This window comes from Trichosurus vulpecula, chromosome 4 (genome assembly GCF_011100635.1).
Source record: "Trichosurus vulpecula isolate mTriVul1 chromosome 4, mTriVul1.pri, whole genome shotgun sequence".
Taxonomy (NCBI): domain Eukaryota; kingdom Metazoa; phylum Chordata; class Mammalia; order Diprotodontia; family Phalangeridae; genus Trichosurus; species Trichosurus vulpecula.
The window spans coordinates 218,296,157-218,321,795 of NC_050576.1; the positions used below are offsets into that span (position 1 = coordinate 218,296,157).

Below are 25,639 nucleotides of genomic sequence, written 5' to 3' on the forward strand. Positions count from 1 at the left end.
ATTCACTGAATAGGTGTTGTCTCAGACAAACTGAGACCTGGGAAAGACTTGAGCTTAAAAGTCTCCCACTGCATCTGGGGCCATTGCCAGTCATCCTGACCTACATCTTGCCACTGGACTCTGATGACTTTAGAGGAGATAATGAGGCCGATTTAAGATACTTATTAATTCATTGACAATAATAACAGTAAACCTATTACATGTAAATAACTATATTTTCCAAAACAAAATTTATTTAGAAGAGTGGCACTGTCTTAAATATTTTTGCAATTCTTTAAAATTACTGGCTTAACCGAAGACAAGTGGATTCTCATATTTGCTTCTGTATTCAATTTGTTGCAATATTCTGTTTGAAGTATGTGAAGAAAAGTAGGCCTCACACAGATATTTAGTTGGAAAAGGGAGGAGTATATTTTAAAAGGAAAATAATGTATTATTTTAATTTTGAAAATAGCTTTCATTCTTAGAACCCTCTCCCCTCCCCCTAAAAAAGTGGGGAGGATAGAATGTCTTGTTCATGTTATGTAAGTAAGTCAGTGTTAATGGATCAAAGAGTAAGACATAAGAAGAAGACTGGAAAGGGTGAGGGGGTTGCGTTAGGAAGGATTTTGAATGCTAAACAGAACATTTTTTATTTGACTCTGGAGGTGATAGGGAACCACTGGAATTTACTGAGGAGAATGACCCATTCAAACCTGTTCTCTAGGAAAATCACTTTAGTGACTGAATGGAGGATGGACTGGAGAGGTGGGGGGAGGGGGAGAATATATATAGCCAGTGGGGCTTGAGCCGTATCAGCAGAGAACAGATACAAACCTCTCAGGTTACCCTAGAACTCTGAAGGGAAGCCCACATGGTTCTGGGAGGGCGAGCCACAGAGCACACTCACTACACTGACCAACTGGCTCTTCCTCATACACATGGTGCTCCTCTCTCATCTCTGAGCCTTTGCACGGCTGCCCCTCATGCCAGGATTGCTCTCCCTCTTCACCTCCACCTTTTATATTCCCTGGTTTCCTTCAAGACTCAGCTCAAATCCACTCTTCAGGAAGCTGTAATGTTAATATAATTTGAAGATTTTCCCATCCATTAATAGGCCTATGTGACCTGAGTCCAATGGAGGAGTGGGGCAGAGCTGAGAGGAAGTGAGACAGAGCAGTCAGAGCTGGCAGAGAGAGGGACACGGAGCAGCAGCAGCAACGGGCATGAGTGAAAGAGGAAGTGATTTTGCCTTCTTTGTTGGGAAGCCCTAACAGAGGGAAGGCTTGGGGATGGCGGTGCCCCCTGCACTGTTACTGTGTAGATTTCTTTGTTGCTGTGATGAATTTGGCTTTCTGCTGTTTGAATAAATGTTTTGTTTCTGCCTTTAATGAAGAGAGTCTGTTATATCTTGTGATTCAGAACTACGCTGGCATATTGATAGCCACCATAGTCACGATGGGTATCACGCTGGTGCTACAGAAGCCTTCCCTGGTTCCCACCAACTGCTAGTGCCTTGGCAGGGAGCTAAGACTATCTTCCACACCTCTGTACATATCGAGGGTAATCTGGGCCTCCAACCGGTTAGTGAGTTAGGGGCGTGACTACCCCAAGCATGTGAAGACTTCCACCCGTGGAAAAATTTGTTCCAACGGCTATGAAGACAGCTAAAGCGGGCACTGTGGAGCACTGAGAGCTCGATAAGACACTGAAGACACCAAGGTCATCTACTGCATCCTGGGCCATTACCAGGCATCTTGCCTTTGTCTTAGCATCGGGCTTCGATGAATCTGGAAGACAGTGAGGCTGACAACTTTGGGCAAACCCCCCTCAAATCCAATTCACAAAGTTAAGACATCACTCTGTGATGTCACTGGTCCTCCTCGAAAATGAAGGACAAGCAACAGTATATATCATGCATGTGCCCAATTATATATAACTTACCAATACCTGTAATTTTCTCTTTTTAATAGCATTTTTTTTCCAATTACGTGTAAAGATAATTTTCAACATTCATTTTTTATAAGATTTTGAGTTCCAGATTTTTCTCCCTCCTCTCCCCAAGATGGCAAGCAATTTAATATGGGTTATACATGTACAATCATAAAAAAACATACTTCCACATTAGTCATGTTATGAAAGAGAAAAACACAACAAAAGGGAAAAAAATGAAAAAGAAAACCAAAGTGGAAATGGCGTCCTTCAGTCTGCATTCAGACTCCATAGTTCTTTCTCTGGATGTGGACAGCATTTTCCATCATGAGTCTTTTGGAATTGTCCTGCACCATTGTGTTGCTGAGGAAAGCTAAGTCAATCATAGTTGACTATCGCACAATGTTGCCATTACTGTGTACAATGTTCACCTGGTTCTACTCATTTCACTCATCATCAGTTTGTGATATATGTAATTTTCACAAAAATAAAAGAAAACCTTTCAAATAACTGGAGAGTTATTCAATGTTTATGGCTGTACTGTGCCAATGTAGTAAAAATGACATTATTAGCCAAACTAATCTACAGAGTTAGCACTATGCCAATCAAATTACTAACAGGATCATTTATGGCATTGAAAAAAGTAATAAAATTCACATGGGAGAACAAAATGCTAATAATAAAGAACAAGAATGATGGGTATTTTATGTTACCAGCTCTCCAATTATAAGACAATAATTATAAAAACTATATGGTATATATAATGGGTATTGCTTGCCTTCTCAATGGGTGGGGAAGGGGCTGGAGGGAGAGAATTTGGAACTAAAAATAATTTTTAAAAAATCCCTATATGGTACTAAATAAAACCTATAGACGCAGATCAGTGGAATTATTAGCTAAGTATCACACACGCCACTTTGGATTAACTCTTCAAATTTGAACAGCACTGGCAGATTACATGCCCAGAAGGGAGATTACTCCTTTTCCCTTTAGGGTTCTAGGGATTAGCCCTGAGAGACTGGTATTTCAATAGATTTTATTTAAATTTATTAAATTTATTTAATAGAATAGTAGTAGCTATTGTTCAACAAGCCCTGATCCAGTGTGTTCTCCAATATCAATGAACCAATTGGTAGCAATTAGCTTTTACAAAAGGGTGGTTACTGAGAAGGTACGGCAAGGCCAAAAATTACAAAACATCCTTCCAAACAAGGGGTACACTGACCCTCTGCACACGCATTGTCCCTAGAGAGAATAGGTACAAATGAAAAGCACAACAGTAGCGAGGCACACACGTATGTAGGGAGTATATGGAGCTCAAGGTTGCCATGATACTCCTGACCCTGGGAGTTCTTTTCTCCCTTTTCTCCCAGTCTAGACCACGTTTGCTTTGTAGTAAAGGTGTTGGCAATGAATTCTTCTATCCCTCTGCATCTGTGGAGGGTGTGGTATCAGCTTGCTGGCATGCCCTCCCTGATGGCTTTGGTGGATCTTCAGGTCCTACTGGTGCCTGGGCACTCCTCTCTCAGAATACTCATTCACCTAAGATCAGGAAAATAAATAAAAAAGAAATGGAAGGCCCATCAATCAGGTAGGGAGAAACAGCCAGTTTTTCCTCAACCTTGCATCTCAAAACAGTCCTCCTCACTTGCAAGTCATTAGGGAAAAGTGAGAGACCATCCTCTCAAGCCTCTTGTACACACACTCTGTCAGACAGATGTCCAAGGGCATGAGGGTTTGGACATTTCTCCCTCTAAGTCAGAAAAACGCTTAGATTAGAAGAATGATAAATTAATTTTAAAAAACAGTTTTCTGGCAAGCTTGTGTCCCTATACTGCAGAGTACAGCATTAATCTTTTTTTCTTTGACAGTGTTAAATGATTAAAGTTAAAGTGCACATCTTTCTCTTTACTGGGGGTAAACTCCAACAGTGGAAAGTGACATGTATTATAAGTTACAATCACTTATATGATTCAGGGGATGTACTTTGTGAAGGAATTGTCAGTACTCCTTGGAGGGAATCTATTTTGTCAATACAAAATGTGTTAATAAAAATATTTTTAAATATTCAAGAGCCCCTCATTGGCAACAGTATAATCAATCCATCAACAAGCATTTATTAAGGGTTCTCCATGAGCCAGATATTGTCCTAATCACTGAAAATAGAAGCAAAGTATACTGGAGCTAGCTTGCACCGGCTTGAGAGAGCTGATACTTAAAACTTCAGTGTGAAAATCTGCACCCCAGAAATAGGCAAACACTACAAATCAGGGCTTGATTTGTTGTTATCTGTCTTTAGTTCTTGAAGAGGACCAATCACATCATAAAGGTGATGTCTTGACGTTCATGTGAATTAGATATAAGTAAACTGTTTTGTTGATTGTCTAGACTTTAGTGAGTGATGGAGAAAGTATTAATGATGAAGATTAAACCTAAAAGTGCTTTTTTTTAGATAGGTGGTTACTAAATATTTACCAGCACACCCCCAGAAACATGTACAAAGAATGAAACCATTCTGACTCAAAAGGAGCTGACGATGGGAGAGACAAGTACGTGTATAAAGATATATCACATAAATGTAAAGTGAATAAACACAGATACGTACAAAATAGTTAAATACAAAGTATTTGGGAAGGAGGGCATTAGCTGTTGGGGCAAACGGAAAAGGCTTCCTGCGGAAGAATATGCTTTATAAAGAAAACTTTATGAGGTGGTAATAAGGAGAGGTTGCATTCTAAGCATGTGGGATGGCCACTGCAAAGACATGAAGAGAAGACATGGAGTATCTTATGTGAGAAAGAGAGAAAAGCTGGATCAAAGAATTTGGGAAGGGGATGAAAATACAGTTAGGGCTGCCTTAAGAAGGGCTTTAAAAGCGACATAGAGGACTTTATGCTCTGTCTTATAGGCAAGAGGAAGCCACTGAAGTTGGTTGAGGAGTCACATGGTCTATGCTTGAGGAAAATTTTGCTAGCAATGTGTAGGATGGACTGGAATGTGTGAGACACACAAGGCAGGGAGAAGAATTAGGGGACTACTGCCAATCAGTACTCTAGGTGAAAGATGATGGCCTGAATCAAGGGGGTAACTGTGTGAGGGGAGAGAAAAGGTCAGATGAGAGAAATATGGTAAAGGTAAAAATAGCAGTTTTTGACAACCGATTAGATACGTGGGGTGAAGGAGGGTAAGGAATGCAGGACAATGCCAAGATTATGGACTCGCTTGACTAGAAGAACGGTAGTTGATAAAAACAGGGAAATTTGGCAAAGGGGAAATGTAGGGGGAAAGAGGATGAGTTCAGTTTTGAACAGGTTGAGTTTGAGGTGCCTCTGGGATATCTAGTTTGTAATGTCCAATAAGCTATGGTTAATGTGGAACGTGAGTTTAGGGATATGCAGGGCCTGGATATACAGAGGATCCTGAGGGCGCTTGTAGATGGAGAAGAGAAGAGGGCCTAAGGACAGAACTTGGGGAAGGCCCCAGTTAGGGGTATGATTTAGATGATAAGCCAGCAGAGGGGCCAGAGAAGGACTGGTCAGACAGGTACGGTGAGAACCAGGAGAGAGTAGTGTCAGGAAAATCTAGAGGACAAAGAATATCCAGGAGAAGGTGGTCAATAGTATCAAATGCAGCAGATATGTAGAGACTATCAGATTTGGCAATTAAGAGATCATTGGTAGCTGCTGAGAAAGTGAGTGATAAGGTCAGATGCAGGATTTCAAACAAGAAAGAGCGAGAGGAAGCAGATGCAACAAGTGCAGACAGCTTTTTCTATGAATTTGGCTAGGAGAAAGAGGAGGTAGGACTATGGTTTGAGGAGATGGTCGTCTACTGAAGATTTTTTGTTTTTAAGGATAAGGAGACTTGGGCATGTTCAAAGGCAGTCAGAAAGGCATGAAGAGATAGAAGTCAAAGAAAGAGGCAATGACTAAGGCAATAACTTGTTGTTGTTCAGTCCTGACTCCTCGTGACCCCATTTGGGGTTTTCTTGGCAGATACTGGAGTGGTTTGCCATTTCCTTTCCGGCTCATTTTAGAAGATGAGGAACTGAGACAAACAGGGTAAAGTGATTTGCCCAGGGTCACACAGCTAGAAGCCAGATTGGAACGCAGGAAGAAGAAGTATTCTGACTTCAAGGCTGACGGGCATTCTATCAACTGCACCAACCAGCTGCCCTATGAAACCTCCTGGAGAAGATGGGAGGGAATGGGACCAAGGGTATATTTCAAGGAGTTAGCCTCGGCAAAGCCAAAGGCCGTTTCTTTGTCAGAGGCTGGGAGGGAGGGGTAAGAGTTCGGAAAGATGATGTCAAGGAGTTTTGAAATGCAGAGAATGGGAAAAGAGGGAGCTCACATTGAATAATCTCGATTTTCCATGTAGTAAAAGGCAAGGTTCTCAGCTGAGAGGCAACTGGGGAGGTCTGGGGAAGTGTGGGGCACTTGAGGAGGGAAGAGGAGGTTTGGAATAGCTTTAGTGGAAAGTGAAATAGGGAATCAATAAGGGAAGAATAAAAGGAATACCTTGCTGCAATTAGGGCCCAAGAGAGGTTGGTAACGAATCTACTGTGCCCAGTCAGCATAGTGTGGCTTCCTTTGTATTCAGCAGCTTATGATTGAGAGTGGAAGAGGAGGACGGATGTTAGGAGTAACCCAGGGCTGAGGTTTGGCAAGAAATGTCATAATAGTAAGAACCAGCAAGGGCTTCCAGAGAAGAGGACAATGTAGAGTTGAAATAGCTAACTATTGGGTTAATATTGGAGAGGAGGAGGGTTAATTAAAAGTATTACTGAAAGATACAAGGACTGGAGTCTGATCAACTAGTCAACCATGATCCCAGAGAACTGGGATGAAGAACACTGTTCACTTCATGACAAATGGATGATGGATTAATGTGCAGAATAGGAAATATGTTTTTGGACATGACTAATGTGGGATTTTTTTTTTTGCTTGACCGCATATATTATACAAGGGTTGGGTTTAGTTTCCTTTCTTCTCCCCTCCTTTCCCTTCCTTTTCTCTCTAGATAATTTAAAAAATTTATTTAAAACAATAGGTTTAGAAGAAATGAAATGACAGGAAGTTATGGTCAGATAAGGGAATGTCATAGTTTCCAATTAGGAAAATGGAACACTTGTGGCTAACAGTGACATCTAGTATGTCCATTCCTATGTATGGCAGAGGTAAAGAATAAGTTATGGGATGGCTAAGGAATTGGGAGGTCAAGGAATCTGAGGGAGCATCTTTATAAATACTAAAATCCCCTAATATTAGAGTGAGCAGGTAGGTGGTGCAGTAGGTAGAGCTAGTCACTCACCTTCCTGAATTCAAATCTGGCCTTAGCCACTTAGTGGCTGGGAAAGCCACTTAACCCTGGTTTGCCTCAGTTTCTTCATCTGTAAAATGAGCTAGAGAAGGAAATGATAAATCACTCCAGTATCTTTGCCAAGAAAACCCTAAATGAGGTCACAAAGAGTTAAGACACAGCTGAACAACAAGAAGCCTATATTTTTCTATTTGTCAAAAACCAGACCAAGTCATAGTTACAGAAGCCAACATGTTTTACTTATTTAAACACAGAGAAATAGTCAGATTGCTCTGAGCACTGCTCCAATTTGACTTGGCAAAGCTTTACATGTTTTGTGTTTAAAGACAGAATGATTAAGCCATAGTGTAAAAATGTCAAGGGATCTATAACGTTTTGTAGCTTTTATGTTTATTTTCTAAAACAGTGACATCTGTTTTATGTGCCAAGACATTTTTCCTCATAAATGTCTTTGTGATTTCATAAAAACGTACTTGTCATATCAGTTCTAGTTATCAAGGTCTCAGTCGTCTCTCTCATGTTTATCCATCTGCATGTCATATTTTCCCTGGTAGATGATGAGCTCTGTGAGGGTAGACGCTGCCTGCTATTTTTTATTTTTGTATCCCCAGAGCTCGGCAGTCTTGCAAACAGTAGCACTTCTGCTGTTTGCTGAATGAGCAAATGTTAGAATCCAGTTAACACTTTACCTTACATGCAGTAGGTTTGAAACAGCTAATAACTCTAGGGTAAAATTTCCCTTCCCTCAGTCACAAACAGCAACAGCAGCAGCAGCAATTTAATTCAAAATATCTTTCATTAGAAACAACTGAATTTCCAAACAATTGATTACCATCATTCTATAAATTAGCCTGAATTCCCTGAGCTCCATGGGCTGGATAACACCAAGCATCCGTTTAGAGCCAAAGCCTAACCAACAGATAAAAAAGAGCCACCACTGCTGTGGCCGGATTTCATGACTGTCATGCCCTCTGCAAGACTGGAGAACAGTTGTCCACTATCCATCCGACTTATACCTTTTAGCATACATAATGGCCAACCTTCTAGCACCAACTCAGATATGAAGGTTAAAACATGCAATCTTAGAGCACTGCCTTCTCTGCTAATCACATCCCATTTAGCTGTGTATGTTATGCCAATGATATCTGTGCAGGGTCAGGTCCTTAGTTATAGGTGGATGATTCTTTATTCTCAAGGCAAACGGTGTCAAAAAGTAAAACTCAGGATCAGGGTACTAAGCCACCACAACGCAGAAGAACATCCACACAGAGAAGGGATGCTGAAGAATGCTACCCACTGTTACACAGAGAGACGATGGACACTTTATGTGGAATGAGAGACACTTTGGACATGGCCAATGTGGATATCTGTTTTGTTTAGCTAAGCATATTCGTTACAAGAGCTTTCTTTTCCTTCCTTCTCCCTCAGAGAGAGAGGTGAGGCAGAAGGGAGAGAAAATAAATGCTTTTTAACTGAAAAAACATTAATTTAAAAAAAGAAAGACATATGAATCATCATCAAAAGGCTAAGCTGGCCTTCAAACCTGCCTTATCACACTGAGTAGAAATGCAAACACCCAAGGTTGGGACATCTATTGAACCAGTTAGAGAAATGCATTTCTTTATGACTTTTCTTCTCCCTCCAAAAGGGTAAAGGATTAAACAAACCTGTGTCCCTCTAGTTAGGACCAGCTGATGAGAAACTGTTCCCCCACTGACAAAGACACAGGGATATCCAGGATCTGAAAAAAGAAGAATACAACTAAGCTCAGAAACAAGGAATCCTCACGTAACAACTAAGAGAACACAGGGCTCAGACCCTTTTGGATGAAGATGCATACGTTGGGGGCCTGTATATAAGGCTGTTTGAAAGGTGGGATAAGAACCCAAACTTTCTGGTTACCACACTGCCTCAGTTTACTTATGAGTTCAAAAGGATACCACTTCTCCCTGTAGGGACTTAAAAAAAAAACCAAAACCAAAACCAGACCTGCAATTTCCTAAGTACGGGGGCTTTTGGTGAGTAAACGTTCTCTACCAATGCAGATGAGCACTTTTACTGCCACTTTGTGGTCTCCAAGCTGCCTGGGCCACCAAGAGGTTAAGTACTTGGGGTCACACAGCCAGTGTGGAATTTCCACCCAGGTCTTCCGGATTTTGAAGGTCAGCTTTCAAATCACTAGGCTGATAAGCCTCTCTCTCTAAGAGTCTGTCATTATTAATTACTTTATTGCTTTGAAAATAAGGTGCTAACCATTTCTAATGCTACACAGCATTAATGCCACTATCCTAGAGAGTCTAGGAGAAAGATTAGCAAGCAATTCACTCAAAACAGGCCTTGAGATAAGAAGGCCATATTTCCTTCGCTCCCCACCCTGAGGCCCAAGATGCAAGTTCAATGTTTGCCCAATGCACAATGAGGACTGCAGGATTTCCTGGCTGCCTCTGATGAAGTTTTAAAGCTTTCACAGGCCTAGCTTAGCAAGGGTTTCTAAGGGTAGGTATCAGTGATAACAATTTTCTGCTCTCTTCATATTTATCCTCTCTCTTTAGGTTCTGATGGGAACTCTGAGAATATTTATAAGCTTTTCTTCAACCCTTGGAAACCAACTCTATCATAACGACTCTTTGAACCATTACTATTTGCAATCTTCATTCTCTTGCCTTGGTATCAGCATTGTAGGAAAAGTTGAAGACTGGGACACCATTGGCGACAACCTGATGGGGGTTGCTGGTCACACCTAGGACAGTCACTTTTCTCAGCTTCAGGCTGCTGCCCTCGCCGGTCACTTGTACTAGGTCATTCAGAATGACATTCTGTTTCAAGCCAGAGGAACATAAAAGTGTTGATGTTAAGGGGAGGCGGTTGTAACTGGGGACTTATGGAGTCAAAACACCTGATTCATATCTGAGATTCACCACTTCCTAGTGACAATGGGGAAATTGCTCAGCCTCCCGGGTGGAGCAATGCTTGCTTGGACCTCACCTGCCTGTTGTGGGGGAAATGGTTTGTAAAGTATAATCGTGATCAAGAGGGTGGGGCCAATGTCCAGAATGTTCAGCCACAAAGTATCCCAGGTTCCTGAGGCTTCCTCTTCTTAGAAAAGGACCAGTCTGTCTGCAGTTCTACAGGAACAGGTTCCATTGCCCTTTAGGGTAACCTTCTCTGTTGCTACTATTAAACATGAAGCCCAGTTCCAGATACCTGGAGTCACTACTGTTAGGATGGGTACCTTCTTCTGATACATAATCATACTTGGTCAATCAATTCCACATTCTAGATTTGAGACGAGCATTGCCCCCCACTCCCTTTACCAACTCCTGGCCTCCACTTCCGCAACTGCCTAATCTCCGCTCCAAGGACTCACTCACGTTGTTGGCCAGGAACATGATTTGGGTGTAGCGACCCCATTCCAGTGCACCGAGGGTCTCCCCATCATCCCAGAACAGCTCTCCTTGCGCCATGCCACTTGGAGTTAGGGCCACAATCAAGGTCATCAGATTATTGCGGGATTCTGTGGTGGTGAGGCCAGGATCCTAGTTACAGGGATCAGAGACACTTCATGAGATGCCTGAAACCCACAGCAATACACCAGGAACTAACAGGGGAAAGCCGGAGGACATGCAAGACTGGAGACTCTAGTTCTGCTTGACCCCAAAAAGCCTAACTAGGAGCAACGGGTAGGATACCAATCTAAGGACAACCTTTCTAACAAGTACAGCTGCTGTCTCGAAGTGTAACTGGGTGCCTTGGGAAGCAGTGGGTTCTACTCAACTATCTTCAGGGGAAGGCTGGATATGTAGAGAGAATTATTGCCTCAGTTATGGGCTAAGACCAGATGGCTTCTAACAGAAGGTCCAGAATCAAGGGAATTAATGAAAAGAAATGCTAGGGAAGGTGGCCTAGACATACCGGATATTAAACTGTACTATAAAGCAGCAGTCATCAAAACTACCTGGTACTGGCTAAGAAAGAGAGCCATGAATCAGTGGAATAGGTTAGGTACAGAAGACACAGCAGTCAACGACTATAGCAATCTAATCTTTGATAAACCCAAAGAATCCAGCTTCTGGACTAAGAACTCACTATTTCACAAAAACTGCTGGGAAAATTGGAATATGGTACGGCAGAAACTGGGCATAGACCAGTATCTTACACCATATACCAAAATAAAGTCAAAATGGGTTCATGATTTAGGAATAAAGGCACATACTATTAGCAATTTGGGAGAGCAAGGAATAGTTTGCCTGTCAGATTTATGGGAAAGAGAAGAATTCATGATCCAGCAAGATACAGAGCATTACAAAATGCAAAATGGATAACTTTGATTATGTTAAATTGAAAAGGTTCTACATAAACAAAGCCAATGCAACAAAGATTTGGAGGGAAGCAGAACATTGGGAGAAAATCTTTACAATTATCTCTGATAAAGCCCTCATATCCAAAATACACAGAGAACTGAGCCAAATTTAAAGGGATACAAGTCATTCCTCAGTTGAGAAAAGGCCAAAGGATATGAACAGGCAGTTTTCAGAGGAAAAAATATATATAGGCATACGAAAAAATGCTCAATATCACTATAGATCAGAGAAATGCCAATCAAAACAACTCTTAGGCACCACATCTCTCCTGCCAGATTGGCTAACATGACAAAACAGGAAAATGACAAATGCTGGAGAGGATGTGGGAAAATTGAAACATTGTTATATTGTTGGTGGAGTTGTGAACAGATCCAGCCATTCTGGAGAGCAATTTGGAACTACACCCAAAGGGCTATAAAAATATGCATACCCTTTGAACCAGCAATACCATTTCCAGGGCTGTATCCTAAAGAGATCACACTTGGGGGAAATGGACTAGTATGTACAAAAATATTTATAGCAGCTCTTTTTTTGGTAGCAAAGAAGTGGAAATCAAGTGGATGCCCATCAATTGGGGAATGGCTGAACAAGTTGTGGTACATGAATGTAATGCAATACTATTGTGCTATAAGAAATGGGGAAGATACGGACTTCATAATAACCTGGAAAGAACAATATGATATGATGCTGAGTGAAGGGAGCAGAACCAGGAGAACACTGTACACAACCACAGACATACTGCTTCTGTGATGACTAACTTTGATAAACTTGGCTCTTCTCAGCAATACAAGGTTCAAAGACAGCCCCAAAGGTCTCATGTTGGAAAGAGCTATCTACAACCAGATAAAGGACTGTGGAGTCTGAATGCAGATGGAAGGAAACTATTTGCTCTCTTTTTTTTCTCTATCTTTTCTGGTTTTGTTTCTTCTTTCTCATAATTGACACCATTGATCATGGTTCTTTTTTATGATTTGACTATTGCGTAAATATGTTTAATGCAAAGGTATATGTAGAACATATATCGGATTCCGTGCCGTCTTGGGGGGAAAGGGGAGGGAAGGGAAGAAAATTTGGAACTCAAAAACCCGTGGAACTGAGTATTGTAAACTAAAAATAAAAAAATCTAAAAAAAAGAGACTAGATGGCTTCTGAGGTCCTTCTTCATTCTGAGATACTGGCAGAGTCAGATATGCACAATGCCTGCCTGTCAGATAGCAGATACTTAATAAATTATTGATTTTTTTATTAAGTCTTAAGACTGCCCTCACCTCTGCCTCTATCTCATCCATTATTTCCCACAAAGCAGGCTGGGAAGACTCTATCAGGTCAGTAGATGTAGCTTCCAAGGACTCAGGTTTCTGCTGGTTTCTTCTTTCTGTACCTCTACCACCCCCCCCGCCCCCCGCCAAAACACAAAACTATGCAGGTTCTCCTACATGCTACCAGGCAAATGACTAGCTGTCCTGTGGTCTAGCCCCACCCTGGACTGCTTATGACACCTTCCAACAGTGAAATCAGCTTGAGGTTATGGGAAAGATGTATAAGTCTCAACACCATCAGGGGATGAGAGAATAGGGGAAACACCTGAACACAATTTCTAGTTCGATTTCTTGGGCAAGGAGGAGGTGGAAAGTCCTGGTGATAGATAAAGAGACCCAACCACTGAGAGCCCCTTCTGCACCTGCAGTGGAAGGATATACCCAGCTCGGAGGTGAACGTTGATCACTTCTAGTGGTGCAGGCAAGGTGAACCACTGCCCTTTGCTATGGATGACTGAGCCATTGAGAGCAGGAGATGAAGGACACAGGTCATTAAGGGGCTCCACTGGTACCTGGGAAGACAGAGATGAAGTAAACAAGGGGCTTAAGTACTGACTATGTCCTTGCCTCTATCAGGAACTAGTCTGATACTTTCCCTGCATCTGAGGGGAGAGACCAATGAGATGTGAGGACAATGCCTCCTACTGGAAGCTATGTTTACTATAGTTTTCCAGCTAAAGACTTTAGTAATGGGACACAAAGGAATAATGTCTTTCCTGAAGTAGAGGAAAATGCTGATAACTCATCCTTTCAAGGACCCCCATTGTCCACCTGGCGTGGTGGGAAATCCCATCTGAACCTTCTTCCTGACTTGTGAGGCTAGGGAGACTCTTTGAAATGGCCACAGGAACTATACAAGTTTTTAAAGCCAACAGGTTGTTCACCTCCAAAAGCGGGTACCATGTGCCTGAGGGAAAGTAGCCATTCACTTCAATCTTTCCAACTTCAAGTACTGGGGTAATGAGGAGAGCTTCCCCCCACAAGAACTGTCGGTCCAGCGTCCAGGTGTTTCGGTCTGAGGGAAACCTATAAAAATGACAGGTCTAATTGGGATATTGGGGAAGAGTATTGTATGAGCCAGGGAAGCTATAAGTTTTGCTAACATGAAACCCATATTTTACAAATGAGGAAACTACGTCTCAAACAGGGCAAATGACTTGTCCATGGATCATGATTTCCTGACTCCTAGTCTAAGGTTTTTTCTATGAAGCCATTCTAGGTTTAAGAGTAAATCAGTTTTAGGTAAGTCAGCTTAAACTCTCCTTTAAAGGAAAATCAAGGCATTGAAAGGGGTGATTGCAGAAACAGGATCTCACAAGTTTGGGGTGCTGGGATGAAGTTGCAGCTTACTATTTCACTGCCTGGAAGGTGAGGTGAGGAGGTAGACCTACGGTCCAGAGGATAACTCCTAGGCCAAGGTAAGGTTTGGGGCACTGAGACTACGCCCAAGGTAGGAGGAAAGGGGAAAATGCTTACAGGCATGGTGGCAGTGGGGTGTCACAGGCTATGTCTTAAAATCTTATATCTAGCTAAGCACAAAAAGCAATGAAAACGAGGACCCTGAAGGCTTATATGAACTCACGCAGAAAAGAAACACAATATATGTGACTATATGTTTATATAGATGTAAATATATATGTACACATATATATAAATATAAACAAAAACAATAACCCAGGGTAGGTGTGCCATACACTTGCCTTGATCAATTTAGTCTTTAAGGAAACACAGCTGCCCTCATTTAGCGGAGGTACAAGGACAGCACGTGCACTGGTATATGCAGCGTCAGACACACTTGCTTTGTCAGGTGGGTTTTAAAAATCTTTTTCTTGTTACAAAGAACTGTCTGATGCAGGGGAAGTATGTTTGGGAATGAATGCAATGCAAAAAGACCCAAAAGGCATCAATCAATATATAAGAGGTGGGCAAGACATTTCATGTTTCTAGGAGGTGGCCTAAATTCTTAGAGCAGGAGTGAGGAATCAGACAAGTCCTTGCTTTCTGCAGCTCTGCTTTCCTGTTTCACTGATTCTGCCTAATAGGTGCTTCTAAATTACATCTCATGCCCTCTACCTGCTCATTCAATGGCTTGTTAGTGATACCACTCGTGTCTGAACACAACCATCCACACCAGCTGCTTGCTATGCCAGGATCAACCTTACGACATAGTTCCCAGTGTGCCACGCTGTAAAAGGGCCATCAACTCTACTAGACGTAGGAAGGAACCTCAAATGGAACAATAGGGCTCCAGAACACAAGACTGCCTCAAAACCAGGGTCACATACGGTCTATTCCCTCCCCTCCTCAGGAATACTTACTCCAGAAACAGGGGCCGGGCCACAGTCTCTCCACGAGAATGGGCTTTGTGGAACAGGGTATAGAGATACGGCAGGAGCATGTAGCGCAAGGTAAAGGCTCTCCTCATGGCCTGCTGGGCCTCTTCACTGAACACATATGGCTCCTGGGGCTGTAAGGGAGGAAACGGAAAGAGGCAGGCATGACCCTCCTATCCCCAAGTCTCCCCGAGACATCTGTCCCAGGGCTCTCCTCAGATGGAGGGGGGATGCCTCAGGGTGAGGTCACAGACCATGCTGAGACAAGTTATTTAAAGAGCCTTAGGAGTCCCCTGGAGGCAGGATGAGCTAGCAGTCAAGCTGTGTTTACTTATTTGCACAGACTCAGTACCCACATTCCTCCAGCTTCTTCAAGGTGAGTATCACCAGTAAAGAATCGTCCCTCCAGAGTAGAAAAGGCTGCCAGGTGCTATCACAGTCACACTGCCCTGCTACAGATGGGAAGCTGGAGCCATGTAAGTCTAGCCAAATACGGGGACCTTTCCACCCCGCCAAAGTCTTTTGGATTCTCCAGACTATACTTTCAGGTCTCAGGCAGATATGGAGGGAGCAAAGAATAGGCCATACCCTCTTTTTGTTGTTCAGCTGTTTTTCAATCATGTCCAGCTCTCCGTGACCGTTTTTGGGGTTTTCTTGGCAAAGATACTGGAGTGGTTCACCATTTCCTTCTCCAGCTTATTTTACAGATGAAGAACTGAGGCAAACAGGGTGAAGTGACTTGCCCAGGGTCACACAGCTAGTAAGGGTCTGAGGCCAGATCTGAACTTGGGAAGATGAGTCTTCCTGACTCCAGGGCTATCACTGAATCCACTGTGCCACCCAGCAGCCCTTACTTTCCTTACCTGGTTATATTTGTCATTGTGGTTCCGCATGAAGGGATAGAAGGCCCCCAGCTGGGTCCATCGCACGCACAGTTCTTCTGTAGTATTGCCCAGGAAGCCACAGATGTCTGCTCCCACCAAAGGTACCCCATACAAGTTAAAGAGCAGCATCTCTTTAGGGAATGAGATAAGGTGCCAGAGTTGTTCAAGGGAAGAACTGACTCACTCCCAAGGCTACCGCTACCCACCACTCACCCCTTAATGAATGTTTATCTAATGAACTAATCCTCATTAACATCTGCAGAAAAGAGACAAAGGATGACCTCTTTCTCAATATCTCTCAACAACCCTTTCCAGGATTACTAAAATACTTGTCCTTTGCAGATAGATGACTTACATCATGTAGAACAGAAGAAAGAAGGGTCCTGAGCCATTTTTGGTCACAACTGGTCTCCCTTGTGAACCCTGAGACGTTGTGGTCAGAATGAGGTATGTTTACAGTCCAAGGTTACAGACGGTAAATACGAAACTAACCATTTGGAGATGACACCTATGATCCTGGACTTGTTAGCATGTATTTGGTTGTTGATTAGCCTTTTCAGTCATGTCCCAACTCTCCGTGACCCCACTTGGGGTTTTCTTGGCAAAGATACTGGAGTGATTTGCCATTTCCTTCTCCAACTCATTTTACAGATGAGGAAACTGAGGCAAAAAGGGTAAAGTGACTTGCCAAGGGTCATACCACTAGTTAAGTGCCCGAGGCCAGATTTCAACTCAGGAAGATAAGTCCTCCTGACTTCAGGCCCAGCCCTCTAGGCATTATGGTGCCGTGCTGCCTAGCTGCCTACCTACTTTCTAACCTCTACATTAAGTGACACCTGAGAGAGCCAGCTGTTAGTTAGCTCTTGGGAATTTGGGGTGGAATCTACAAGGCCGTATCACAAGATGATGACAGCGGAGCATGGTCATTCGACTGGCTGGAAGGTGGGGAAGAGAAGCCGACTCAGCTACTGAAGGTCACTATCCTAGTTCTGGTCCCTTTCTGGAATAAAGTATAAAGACCTTCTTCCCTTGAAATCTACTGCTACTCATGAAGGCTGTGTCTGTTTTGCCCTATATCCTGACCCATATAAGAAAACAAAAACACTCTGGCTGTCTATTACCACAAAACAATCAGGTGAGTAGAACATACTGCTTCCCAAGGACCAAGGCCACTCACCCAGCCTAGGAGGGGCTTGGAGTTTCCAGCCTGTGCTGGAACTCGGTGTAGAGATTCACTTTGCCCTGCGTCAACAAACCAACTCAGGGAAAAAACCTCAACTCTCCAATACTGCCAAGTAGCCAGGGAGGTGGAATCTGTACGCTATCCTGCTATACCAAAGCATCTGAGGAAGACAACACAATACCTCACCCTTCCATAACCATAATTCATCTCAACACTAGTCCATTCACTGAAGGACCAGAGCCTCAGACTCAGACACCAGACCTGACCAGGAGACAAGTTCACACTCCACAAGGAGTCACTCTCCAAGTCTCTCACATAGTAAATGTTTATAAAAACATCTGTTGAGTTGGACTGAGCAGTGTAGCAGGGAACAGAGCTGATAGCAATACCAATGTCCTGGCCCATGTATGCCAAAAGTTGTGGTGGAAAATGAGATGAAATAGACAGAAAGGAAGTATTGAAGAAAAAGGATCGATTTCTTATCCCTTTCCTTCTAGGAATTCATCCAGCAGGAACAACTGGGAAGAAGCATCAGCAGTAACCCATGCTTGGTTTGCTCTATTTAATAATTCATCTCTAGGAATGAACTGAAGGAGAGAGCAAAGCTCTCCATCACTTAGATCTTCTGGAAATGTCTATGCAAACTTGGACAAAGCTGGAATTCCAGCTGTTTTTATCATAAAATTATTACTACAGTGCACAAAGTAGTGGGCTACGCATTAGAAAGTACGAGTTTAAATTGTAGTTAAAATAGTAATTAGCTAGTGGTATGACGGAGCAAATCGTTTAATCTCTCTGGGCCTTGGTTTCCTCATTTGTAAAATGAGGTATATGGACCGGACAATCTCTAATCTCTCTTACAGATCTAACATTCTGTGAATCCGTCACAAAAATGAGTAACATTTATATAACCTGTGTATATCTTTAAGGCCTACAGCCACCCAAATTAAGGTTTTTTTAGTCATACCTGAGTTCCTAAGATAATGATTTTTTGCATCCTGGGCAGAGATAAGAAAAATCAGCATTTCTGCTCAGACTTGCTTACCATTCCACCTAGCCAATCACTTCCCTACAATTTCTGGGAACTGAAAGCTGAAACATCACTGACTTGCTTCAAAGATAGAACCTTTTCCAGGCTGCTATGCACCAGGATAGCAGGATCTGATCTGAGATTGGAGGCTTCTGCACTGCCCAGATAATGGACGGAGACCCATCTTATACATTGCATGCTCCGCCCTGACCCTCCCACCCATGCATCTGGGGAGTTGCCCCCCCACCCCTCCACCCCCACCGCTGAGCTGAGACCTCAGGCCTCTGTGTTTCCCAGAGAACTGGCAGAAAACTTAAGACCCAGAGGAATCAGCAATCTTGCTCTAGCTCTAACCTTCCCAAGACCTCTGCTGGCTGCAAAGAATATCCTTCAAAAAAACTATTAGGACACATAAGTCATGTGTGGCTTGTTTCCTTTTTATCCTGAGTGTGGGAGTTAGTTGACTGCAAAATCACTTGTGTAGGGGCCAATTGCTACTAAATGCAGGAAATAATACAGACAAAAGAATCTAATTGACTTTTCAATGATTACTATAAACCCTGAAGTAATCCTAGCCCATCTGGTGAGGTAGGTACAAGTATAATTGTGTCCAATTTACAGATGACGAAAACGTGACTCAGCAGGCTGAATGCCTTGCCCAGAGTCAATGGCTACTAAGTGCCCAAGGTAGGTTTTGAACATAGATCTTCTAGACTCCAATACTAATGTCTGTGCCATGCTGACTTTCCGATTGGGCCAAACTTCACCCCCTACTGAAGTTAGATCCCTCTCGCTGGGTTGAGGGATAATGGTTCTGTCGGTAGCCCACAGTCAGACCTATACCCACTACCTAAGTTTCAGCTGGTCCTGTGATCGCAGCATTCATTCACTTTTAAGGGGGTTAGTCCCCAGAGTGTGGAACAGACAGGATTACAACGTGGGAATGAGGGGATACTACTGATCAGAAGCAACAGCGGCCACAATGGTGGCAAGGGTATGAAGGTTTCTTTGTTTCGTGTATGCACCCAAATCAAAATATAAAAAGCACCCACCAATCTGGCTGTCTTCCTCCTGCCTCCCTCCCTGTATCTGTGATTCTCCTGCCACTGGGACCAAGGGAAGAGTCAGAACTGTTAGCATATTCTTGCCCTGAGCCTGACAACTGTATCCTTCTAAACTAAGTATGCCTATTCTTTAGTAACTCCTTGCTTGAGCTAGTACCTCAACACCTGAGGCTGGGGTAGCTAACGGCGACATCTTCCAAGAGCTCCCCAGGAACGCCCCATGGCCCCTTACCTGGCACAGAGTAGTACAGCTGTTCCCAGTTGCTAAACACATCTCCCGTCCAGTGGCCAGCATAGCGGCCGTGGCCAGCAAAGGTAGATCGAGATATCACAAAGGGGCGCTTCCCTCGAATCTTCACCAGGGCACTGTTAGGGGAAGGGCATGTTTGAGAGTGGGACTCTAATTTATTCCCAGGATCTCCCTCTGTGACTCTCGGTAGGAATCAATATACCTGAAATCCAAACTCCAGCAGTTGGATGTTATAGACTGAGTCCTTACCTTATCCACCCCCCCCCCCATAATTCATTCTCAAATTCAGGACAACTCCACTGACAGAAACACATGTAACCTCAGCCTAAGGTGCACTGGCGACATGTAGAATGAAGGCATTTTTAGGGTTAAGTTAGTTGTACCTAGGGAAGAGAGTGTCCTGCATGGTATTTCCTATACATGCAGGAATATCTAAGTTCAGTTAGAAGAGATCACAGACATGATCCCGTCTAACCTCACGCATGATTCATCCTCCACAACATTCCTACATGTGTTAACTTGAATAACACTGAGTCACCCCACCTCATAGCCTGATTAGTCAAGCAGTTCCATTTTTCAACTTCTTAGGAAAAATAGACCTATTTCTTTCCCAACGAACCTGACAACCCAGCTGAACTGGCAGGTAAAACTTGCCAGACTGAGGCGAGGGGCTGGGGGTCCACTGCCCACTTCTCCTGACCCTAGGCCACCTACTTATGGTATTAAAGGGACAAGGAAGAAGCAGAGGGCATGGTAGAGGGGTTTGGGGTCAGTGTTTCACTTACTCATGGGAAGCAATGGCTTCAGTCAGTCCATACAGAGTGTGCACATTGTAGTGGGAAGACAAGTATTGATGGCTAGAGGCACAGATGGTTGCTGCCCTGAGGGTGCCTCCAATCACACCTGCAAGGAAAAAGCTAAAGGATTCCATACTGCCCGCACCTCACAAACTGGGGCAAATCCAAACTCTTGCCACCTTTGGACACTACCCACCGGCCATCCATCCCTGGCTCCTTTGGTTTTGGTAAAAGCTGAGCCCAAGTCCTCTTTCTATTATGGAATTTGTTGTTGTTGGTCAGTCGTTTCAGTCGTGTCCAGTTCTTTGCGACCCCACTTGGGATTTTCTTGGCAAAGACACTGGAGTGATTTGCCATGTCCTTCTCCAGCTCATTTGACAGATGTGGAAACTGAGGCAAACAGGGTTAAGTGACTTGCTCAGGGTCACACAGCTAGTAAGCGTCTGGGGCTAGATTTGAACTCTGGTCTTCCTGACACAAGGCCTAGTGCTGTCTGCCACGCCACCTCGCTGCCTTCACCCAGGAATTAATACCTACTAAAAACACACGCTGTAGATGAGCAGTTTAAAGCTCTCGGCCATCCCAGCACTTCACCTCCTGTGCCTCATTCACTCAGACTATTCTCTATGATTACTCAGTCTGTCCAATGTTGGTTAAACTCAGTGGGCAGCTGGGTGGGGCAGCGGATAAGAAATGACCAAACAACAACTGGCCAGATGGAAAGAGCCTGGGTACCTAAGGATCCTCAGCTGGGACAGGGAGGGAAGATGATTACCTGGCACATAGGGAGGATTTTCTAGATCATTGCTGGGGCAGCCTTCCACAGAGCCTGCTACAAAGTTAGACGGCTCATTCATGTCCTGGAAGGAAAGAAAAGCTTTGGGAAGCACCACAACAGCTACCTGGGGATGGGAAGGTAGTGGGGACAGTCAGCGGGTGTGTAGGGCAGGGTTAGTTAATGCAAACATTAATGCAACTAGCAGTTGAGAAAAGTGAACGGGATGGAAAAGGAGAAGAGGTCAGGCCACTTACAATCCACATGCCATCAAAGGGTACTTGAATGTGGAACTCCTCCACCATGTCATACCACCAGTCCTGGGTATGAGGGTTGGTGAAATCGGGGAAAGCTGTTTCCCCAGGCCAAACCTGGAAAGCAGAGGAGACAGAGAGAATGGGAGGTGCTCAAAGTCTTAGCTCCTTTGATTGAAGTCAGGACTCCAAGTGTTCAACTGCATCTTGCTTGGGAGGAGCCTCAGCATTTCATTCACAGGCAACATCTAAGTCAGCATAGGACAGCTCAGCCTCCAGCCTCAGAAGAACAGCACCTCGTCAGTCATACCAGCCCAGGCAGGGCCTTTATTCTTCTTACATCCTCAACAGCAGCTGCCACAGCGCCTCCCGTATAAGAAGGGCTCAATAAGGACTCACTGAGCGACTGACTGCACGTCATAAGGGACGATACAACAACAGCTATCACGTATTTAGTACTGTAAGGCTTGTGAAACTCTTTACATGCTATCTCGTTTAACTTGATCCTCACAGCAGCCCTATGAGGGAAGTGCCACTGCTGTCCCCATCTTATAGATGAGGAAACTGAGGCAGGGAGCGGTGAAGTGACTGGCCTATGGTCATATGGCAAATGCCTGCAGAATCTGAACTCAGATCTTTCTGACTCCAAGCCCTGAACTCGATCCACTGCCTATGCAGAGTTCTTGGAAGTCGGCTAGACATCTGAGCTGGGAATCCAGACTACAGAAAGTTTCTCCCACATTCTGCGCTTCTCATGAAGTCACTTAACCCACTGTGGACCCTGGCTTGCAATTTATCCTGAACATGGTGGTTGATTTGACTGCTTGACCTGACATCTTTAAAGGGCTGTGTAGAGGTCCTCTGAAGGAAGGGACAAAGTCCCATCAAACGAGGCACTAGGTGTCTAGAGAGGGCAAGTTATTCCCTCCAGATGTGTAGCAGAGATAAGAGTTCACTCTCTGGGCCTGGACTTCATAGTTTTCCCTCCAAATCTGTGCCCTTCAAGAAATGGATCCCCTCTATTAGGGGACCAGGGTTGTTTGCTCAATATGTGTTATGACTCAGATCTCCACATTGCATCGCTGCGATTATAAGTATTAACATCTAAATATTTGGACCTTCTTTCTACACCACCACACCCCTTCCCACTGACCTTAACCCCCACGTTCTACTCCACTGCTGCCCCCATTCTAGCTTTCACCTTTCCAATCAGAGGCTGTCCCGTCTCATTGGTGATGAACACTCCTCTCTTCAGGCCTTCATCATAGGGTCTGTAGCTCCCAGGGGCACCAGAGCTGCTGATGGCTGGATCCTGACGGAGATAGAAAGAGGTGGCTCATTTCATATGGATGTGATGGAGAATGGTCAGAAGCCTTCACATTATTCCTTTGGAGAACCCTTCCCCTCCCCTCTGAAACGGCAGCCTTTAAGGGAGAACTCAGGGGGACTCAACATCACGACTCGCCTCCCAGTCCCAAGGTCCTTGAAAGATCCCATTTTCTCAAGCAGTCAGCTACAGCATGACGCATTTGTTCGAACTCCAGCAGGGGTTCTTAATAGTGGTTGGTACTATAAGCAGCCTTCTCATTTGATCTCTACAGCAACCCTAAATATTCCCATTTTACATGTGACACAACTGAACAGGAAGGTGAAAACGACTTGCTCAGAGTCACACAGCTAATAAATGTCACAGGCAGGATCTGAACCCCAGTCTTCATGACTCTAAAGCACCCTCTCCATTCTGCCATCTTGCTTGTTCCTCCTGACCAGACAGCAAAGTAGCTATAACCATGAGAAACCTGAGGTCTGAAGCAGAGAGGTAATTCCAAGTATAACAGACAGAGCCAGAACCCAAGGCCCTTGACATCAGGTCAGTGTTGAGATTCTTGGCTCTGGGTGACCCATCATCAGTTCTGTTGTCCTGTCAACAGGATTATTACCAGCATATTGTGCTTGCCACCAGTAAGAGCCCAAGTAACCTGGGGGCAGAGGGCATTAAGGGGAGAGTGACGGTATTTGGAGGCTGTATCTCAATCAACTTCTATATTATCCAATGCCTTAAAAAATTCTCCTTTTCTCAATTATTACATTCTCCATTAGAAAGGAGGAAAAGAGTTCATGTTGATCCTAGTGAGAAACTCTGAGAAAAAGCTTAATGGTATGAAAAGGGTGAAATGATTTACTAACATGAGGTTTTGGAGAGACCAGAGATTTTTTCAGTCTAGATAATCAAAAGTTGTAGTACAGGCATACATATACTTCACTTATACAATACATGACTTCCTGAAAAGTTATATGTAAAGTCAAGATACTGTAATTCAAATAATATTTAAAGAACGGGAAAGCTTGATTATAAAACCATTACGAGCTTAATCAGTTTTACATGCAAGAAAGTACCCCAAAGAACACTGAATTCTATTTCTTCCTCTGTTGAGAAAAAGACTGGAGGGATTGGAACAGATGATCTCTATGGCCCTTTTCAACTCTGAAATTCTATGATTCTTTCTCCCCTCTCCTGGTGTTTGTTAATAAACGAAAATGCATTAATAGATAGTCATAGTCTGCATGGTATCTGGATTCTTTTTCACTTAATAGTACTACATGTCAACACAATTTGTATAACTTGGCATTTTAAAGTTACATGTGAATCTTTTGTGAAAATATACTATAGTCTTTGCTCATCCGTCGTCTCTAACGTTGGGCATTTGGGTTCTTTCCATTTTTTTTGCCACTGGAAACAGAGTTGCCATTTGCACTTCTGTATAAATTATGTTTTATCTTTTAGAGTTATTTAGTTGGGAGTATATAGTTGCCAAATTATAATTCTTTTTTACTTCAGTCAAAAGGCTTCAGTCAATAGCTTCACAGGGAATAGACTATTATTGAAAAAGAACACTGTAACAAAATTTCCAACTAATTCACAAAATGAATAATCACCACTAATTTTTCATTAGGCATTTTTGCTTAAAGTGAGGCATGCCTGTACTACATTTCTTTAAATTTACTGAGGTTCTCTGTTCTCAGATCTATGGTTACTGTGACTGCAGGAAGAACTAGATGAGTTCTGTAAGAGTTTGCAGATTTCTGAATCCCTCTGCAAGATAGTGCTAGGCACAGTGCAGAGCTGCAGTCTCTGCCTCTGAGGAGTTAATATTCTAAAGATGATTGAAGGAAGAGGGCTGGAACAATATATCTCTGAAATGTTGCATACAACATCTAAAAGGACATGTAACAGTGGGAAAAGTGCTGGATTTGGGGGACCTGCATTTGAATTCCACTTCTGTTTTATAATACCTGGGTATTAAAGGTGAGGACATGAAGCAAATTACTTAAATGCTCTAGTCCTCAGATTTCCTAATCTGTAAAATGAGAGGGTTGGACTAAATAACCTCTAAGAACCTTTCCAGCTTTATAGCTATGCTTTTATGTTTAATAAAATAAACGGCTCTCAGTGATGATGAAATGGTAAGAAAGAGAAACTAGAAACCTGGGCATTTCCCTTCCTTAAAGGGGATGATTAGGAAGGAGGTGTAGGTCTAAGTGCTGAGGATGAGGCTCTGGTGGAGGGGTCGGGGCTGGGGGGTGGGGAGAGAAGAGCTATGGGGAGAAGAGAGAGAACTCACCACAATCATGATGTACCGCCGGCCACTCTGATGAAACTCCTGCACCATGGCTGGATAGTCCCAGAAGTTGTCCTTGTTGAAAGTGAAATCCCTCCTGGCATCCATATAATCTATATCATTCCACTGGACATCCTACAGAAAAACCGTGGTGGTTCAGTTTGCTGGCAGTACTAATGAAACAGCTTCCCAGTCCTGTATTACCTCTACCACCACCAGCTTACCTTTGGGGTCCCAAAGGATTCATTATCATTTCTTTCTACCCCAAGACATCCCTGGGAACCCAACAGAGGACTTACTAGGGGAAAGTTAGCTGCTGTCATGTTCTTTACCACTTGTCGGGTGATAGTGGTGGAGGAGTAGCCCCATCGGCACAGGTGGAAGCCCAGACCCCAGTAAGGCGGCATAAATGGGTATCCTGCAAACCGATAGCAAAACTTCACTGAGTCTGGGCAGGCAGCTAGGTGGTGCAGTAGACAGAAAGGAGAGAGGAGCAGGGGACTGAAGAGCTCCCTTCCAAGTCTTTCTACTCTGCA

At 43.5% G+C, this 25,639-nt stretch overlaps 1 protein-coding gene across 1 annotated transcript in view; it reads right to left on the minus strand.

Moving 5' to 3' along the window:
• Window positions 1-2,941: 2,941 nt before the first annotated feature.
• GAA (glucosidase alpha, acid) overlaps window positions 2,942-25,639 on the minus strand; it is a 33,663-nt gene continuing 10,965 nt past the window's right edge. The window contains exons 7-21 of the mRNA XM_036756810.1: window positions 25,403-25,521; window positions 25,107-25,238; window positions 22,685-22,795; window positions 21,487-21,600; window positions 21,230-21,314; window positions 20,443-20,560; window positions 19,640-19,773; window positions 16,110-16,261; window positions 15,232-15,380; window positions 13,798-13,939; window positions 13,276-13,425; window positions 10,605-10,769; window positions 9,897-10,049; window positions 8,901-8,974; window positions 2,942-3,453 (exon numbers count right to left, since the gene is read on the minus strand). Of these exons, the coding sequence (XP_036612705.1) occupies window positions 8,915-8,974; window positions 9,897-10,049; window positions 10,605-10,769; window positions 13,276-13,425; window positions 13,798-13,939; window positions 15,232-15,380; window positions 16,110-16,261; window positions 19,640-19,773; window positions 20,443-20,560; window positions 21,230-21,314; window positions 21,487-21,600; window positions 22,685-22,795; window positions 25,107-25,238; window positions 25,403-25,521 (1,784 nt within the window). The 3' untranslated portion in view covers window positions 2,942-3,453; window positions 8,901-8,914. The remainder of the gene's footprint in view (window positions 3,454-8,900; window positions 8,975-9,896; window positions 10,050-10,604; window positions 10,770-13,275; window positions 13,426-13,797; window positions 13,940-15,231; window positions 15,381-16,109; window positions 16,262-19,639; window positions 19,774-20,442; window positions 20,561-21,229; window positions 21,315-21,486; window positions 21,601-22,684; window positions 22,796-25,106; window positions 25,239-25,402; window positions 25,522-25,639) is intronic.